Source organism: Mus pahari, chromosome 1 (assembly GCF_900095145.1).
Source record: "Mus pahari chromosome 1, PAHARI_EIJ_v1.1, whole genome shotgun sequence".
NCBI classification, from domain to species: Eukaryota; Metazoa; Chordata; class Mammalia; order Rodentia; family Muridae; genus Mus; species Mus pahari.
The window spans coordinates 136,375,018-136,379,875 of NC_034590.1; the positions used below are offsets into that span (position 1 = coordinate 136,375,018).

At 46.7% G+C, this 4,858-nt stretch overlaps 1 protein-coding gene across 1 annotated transcript; it reads left to right on the forward strand.

Moving 5' to 3' along the window:
* The first annotated feature begins 359 nt into the window (after positions 1–359).
* Positions 360–4,383, forward strand: Tmem252 (transmembrane protein 252). Its single transcript, XM_021217858.2, has 2 exons — positions 360–791; positions 3,638–4,383. The coding sequence occupies exons 1-2, from the start codon at positions 517–519 to the stop codon at positions 3,873–3,875; spliced, it is 513 nt and encodes a 170-aa protein (XP_021073517.1). The 5' UTR covers positions 360–516; the 3' UTR covers positions 3,876–4,383.
* The last annotated feature ends 475 nt before the right edge of the window (positions 4,384–4,858 follow it).

Below are 4,858 nucleotides of genomic sequence, written 5' to 3' on the forward strand. Positions count from 1 at the left end.
TGAAGGGCAGAGTCACTGACGTAGGCAAGACGGAGCGCTAAGAGCCTTGGCGAAATGTACTTTTAGTTCGGAAAGAGAAAATGAAATCAGGAAAGGAGTCTTTGCCAAACAGCGAAAGCAAGACTTTGTAGAGAGATGCTAACGTCTCTACCTTTCAGTACAGACTTCCCTACAGCGAGGATTGAGAGACCAGTGCCTTCATAATCAAAAGGATCCGGACCTCTCTTCCAGTACCTTGGGAGCAGCTGAGGTCCCACCCACCAACCAGGAACCTACTGGCTACCTGCAACCTCCCCTTCCCCCGAGGACACAATGTTATGTTTCTAGGTTCCCCCTGGAGGATATTACAGTAACTTCCAGTGGTTAATGAATAGCTTCCCGGTGCCTGCTTCATTTAATTGTTCAAAGGCCACTTGTTCCTGTATATAAGGCTGTGACCTAGCTAGTGAGTGCTCTTCCCCCGGCAGGCCTGGAAGCAGAGGAGTAGCAGGGTCAGACTGGTTCCAGAGAAGAAGGATGCAGAACAGGACCGGGCTGATCCTGTGCGCCCTCTCCCTCCTCACCGGCTTCCTAATGATTTGCTTGGGGGGCTTTTTCATCTCCAACTCCATCTTCCACTCCCAGAGGAATCTGGTCGTGGCCTACGTGCTTCTGCCTATGGGGTTTGTGATCCTTCTGAGTGGAATTTTCTGGGGCACCTACCGCCAAGCCAATGAAAACAAAGAGATGTTCAACCACGTGCTCAGACAACACCTTGCTCTCCAGGACCTGCCCCTGGCCACTGTAGACAGGTACGTGCTGAGCTGAGTGCCAGAGGGCAAGAGAAGGGCTGAGGGGAGTCACGGTGTGGGAAGGGGAGTGAAGCACAGTCCCAGAGTGGATCCACTTACAGGAGGCTATGAAGCTAGGCTCGAAATTCCACCATTGGGCAATTTGCTCTGGGGCTGTTGTATATGGTGGGGAACAGGACTGCCTTTGGGGAAAACAATGACTTAAGAGAAAATTTTCTCAGGGTAAGATCCTCATGCCCACCGTAAAAATTCACATCAACAAATTAAGGGACACATTCCCTAGGTTCTTCCTATGTTTGGGGGGTGGTGATAATTTTAGTTAAAGGTGATGATTAGATAGTCCCGATAACCTGGTTACTGGGTTATAAAGAAAGTCCCAGACCAAGTTCTACCCATGATAAATGAGCAAGCAGACATCAAGTCAGTCCAGCAACTTCTGTGACTAAAGGAAGTTCTAGATGACTTGACCTTTAAGTGTTCTGATCTCACCTCTTATGAAGGATGTATTCAAGGCAAGACGATAACATGCCCATCAATGATACAAAACCAAATGGCAGCATGTATACACACAGACTGCATTATTACTTGGCCTTAAGACAGATCCTGTTAATCGATATGTGCTGTAGATATTTAGACACTGAAAACATTATGGCAAGTGACACCTGCCAGACAGAAAGGACAGCCACTGTACTATTTCTGCTTACACCATGAGCTACCATAGCCACTTACACCACAGCCATTTATACCAACCCTTAGCAGCTATCACAGCTGTTTACACTAAATAGCGACTGCAGACAGGAAACAAAGTGATTCCCAAACCTGGGGTGTGAGTGTAGGGGAGAAATGAAGAGTTATTATTGGATGATTATAGGGCTGTAGTTTGGGATACAAATGATAATCTAGGGATAGCTTTGCAGCAATTAAGACCACTAATACCACTAATGTCCTCACAAGTAATACATGCTATTTATATTTTACCCAAAGGGGGAGAATAAAGATTCAGGTAACCTTGTGGTTAACTTAGCATGAATCTTCTAATTCTTGTCCAAACACAAGAACATTGTTCTTAAGGTATAGGGTGTCTTAAGATCTAGGACGTAAGAATCCACAAGTCCTGTGAGCTCTACATGCAAGAGTAAGATCATAAAGGGTTTTGATTATCCCGTGTACTTTGAATAAGGGTCCTCTCACCAGTGACAGTGCATTGTTGGCATCCAGTGCACCAGAGACAACAATCAGAATCCATTTCCAAGGTCAGTTAGCTTAATTAGAGATTCTTTGGGTTTCATCTTAAATTAAGAGTCATTCAGACTGTGTGTCTAGAGTGATTGTGTGTGTAGAGTTTTTGTGTGTGCAGGTGTGTATATTTGTGTGTGTTCATGCATGTGTGTGCATGTATATATGTTTGTATGTGTGTTTGTATGTGCATATATGTATATGTCCTTGTGTGTTTGTACATGTATATGTTTGTGCATGTGTTTGTGTGTGTGTGCATGTGTGTATGTGTACTTGTGTGTATGTTTGTGCATGTGTTTATGGGTATGTGTGTGTGTATGTGTGTATCTACCTTGTGAGTTCTTGCTAATAGCAAATGATACATCTAAAATTTACCAACACATTCATATATTCCCTTGTCTGGAGTATTCAAAAGTAAATCATGAATATCTTGACATCCCTCACTGCCCCTTTCTGCTGCATCATGAGATGCTCAGCCCCCAGAGTCAGCCAGAAAAGTTTCATATCTCAAAAGCTTTGCACTCAAAATAGGTAGCTAGGCGGAGGCATCCAAGTGAGCCATCCTTCAGTGACGGAATTCATGGGAGCAGTCTTTTCAGCAGTCTCTCAAGTGGTTCCAGGGTAGAGCTCACCTTTCTGTCCCCATGACTCAACCTTGGCTATTCCTGGGAAAGGTCAAGACTTACATCGTACAGTAGACAGCTCCTTCAGCTCTTTAGCTCTTGGCTCTGTGATATTTGGAGTGGAGCAAGGGCTACAAAGGCCCTGCTCTGTTGTGGTTACCCTCCATAAACACTCCCTTTGGCACTGGATAGATTACCTCTATAAATATACAACTCATGTAAGCTCACCCCATCTCCCTTCCACTTGCCACACCCCCACCTTCATTCATGATGGAGCAGACAGAAACATTTAGAGATTAGATGGGCAAGTTGACCAGCGTTCCCATCAGCTGGGGTGAATGACTCTTAACCATGGGTAGGCTGGCATTACTATTCTGCAGGAGAAAGTCCCATACAGCTCCCAGCTGATGCCTTTTGCAACCAGAGTGTGTTCCCCATGTTTTCTCTGAAACTAGCTGCCCAGGTCTTGATAATGTGTCAGGAGAGAGTGGTAGCATTTATTCTGCCACGGACCTGCATGTAACAAAACGGTTTCCAGTCATTATTTTGTTGCGTGTGAAGGTCTGAGGCCTTGAGAGCAGTAGAGTATTGGATAATGTGTGGAAATGGTAACAAGGATTGAGTACCGTTAAAGAGAGGTGGGCTATGGTCAAAGTCTCTGTGTGACCTAAAGCCGATAAGGTTGGCGCACTGAATGGCTGCTTCTCGGATTGAAAGAGCAAGCAAGGTGGAGTCCCTGGAACAGGAGGGCCTGCTATGACTGAAGGAGGGGGTGGGGTGGGGGGGGGGGGATGGGGGAGGGAGGGTGTTCTTCTGGAAGGCTATGCAGTTTTTAGACACCCGTGATGTCAGAACAGTACATCTGTTTCAGACTCTGTTTCTTAGCAGTTTAGCTTCACACGATGTAAGTTGAGAGAGGCAGACATATGCTTCCTCATCACCGAGGCCTAAATAACACATGGACATCTGTGCTGTCTCGTTCCACAGGCCTGACTTTTACCCTCCAGCTTATGAAGAGAGCCTGGATGTTGAGAAACAGGCCTGTCCTGCAGGTAGAGGGCTCCTAGGATTCCCTCCTCCTCTGTATACGGAGACAAGCCTTGAACTTGAAGACCTGGAAGACCCACAACCGGAGGCCCCGCCACCCTACCAGGAGATCACAGCAGATGCAGGGGCTCCAGCGAAGGCAGGGGATGCTGAGGAGCCAAGCACGGTGCGGTGCTAAAGGCAGGGACTGCTCTCCAGCTCTCGGAACTCACCGGCTGCTGAGAAGAGAGGCTGGCCAGGGAGGGACTGGGATGTTGCTCTGCCACCCTGCACTGAAGCAAGGGCCACCACAGGGACCAGGGACTCAAGTTTAGCCTTTCGAGAGCAGCATGGGGTCCACGAAGGGGGTAGCCACCAGCAGGAAGTGGTAGCAGAAAATTCTCACAAAGCCCAACCTAGATGAACCTTAGAGAAGGTGTTTTCCATCTCCTTCCTAACCTCAACCCCTCAGCCCAAGCCTGGAGGTGCACTCGCTGTGGGAGAGACAGCCATAGCCTCTCACACGCTGCGTCCGAAGAACCAAAGGAAAGGACACGTGGGAGGCAGCCCTGTGTCGCCCACTGACTGTGCTCCCTGAGTGACACCATCGCCCACACCTAGGAGTGTCATTTTGTGTATCATTGTATTTTAATTATGTGTGTTTTTTTCTTTTTCTATATAAAAGAAAGAGACTGGTTCATTTGCTTTCAAATGGTTCAAACACAGCATGCTGAGTTATTTCTTAAAGAGGTCTTTATACAAGCACGCAGGAGTTCTTATAGATTCAAGTTGACTAGATAGAATACTTAATTCATGATACAAGGAATCAAGGGTGATGTTAATAGACAACTTGCTACAAATCTTGTGAAGTTTAGAAGATGTTTACATGTAGTTTTCAAAGATACACCTCCCTGCTCCCCCCCCCCCCCCGCCAAACTCAGAATGTAAGCGATTAACACCTGTAAGGCCATATCTCTAGTACCTGGATGGCTTTGTGTGTGTGTGTGTGTGTGTGTGTGTGTGTGTGTGTGTGTGTGTGTGTGTCTAGATAGCTACACTTCTAGACTTAACACAGCCGTCCCTCCTTGGTTTCAGTTTCTTTGTGGGAGTTTTTAAAATCAGCGAACATGTTGGCAGAAGGATGCTGGCAAGACACTCAGGACCAAACAGTAGGTCCAACTA

Bases quoted from the DNA above. Each gene is read 5' to 3' on its own strand.
- Tmem252 (XM_021217858.2), top strand. From the start codon at position 517: ATGCAGAACAGGACCGGGCTGATCCTGTGCGCCCTCTCCCTCCTCACC. The intron at 792-3,637 runs GTACGTGCTGAG...CTCGTTCCACAG, and splicing joins CCCCTGGCCACTGTAGACAG to GCCTGACTTTTACCCTCCAG.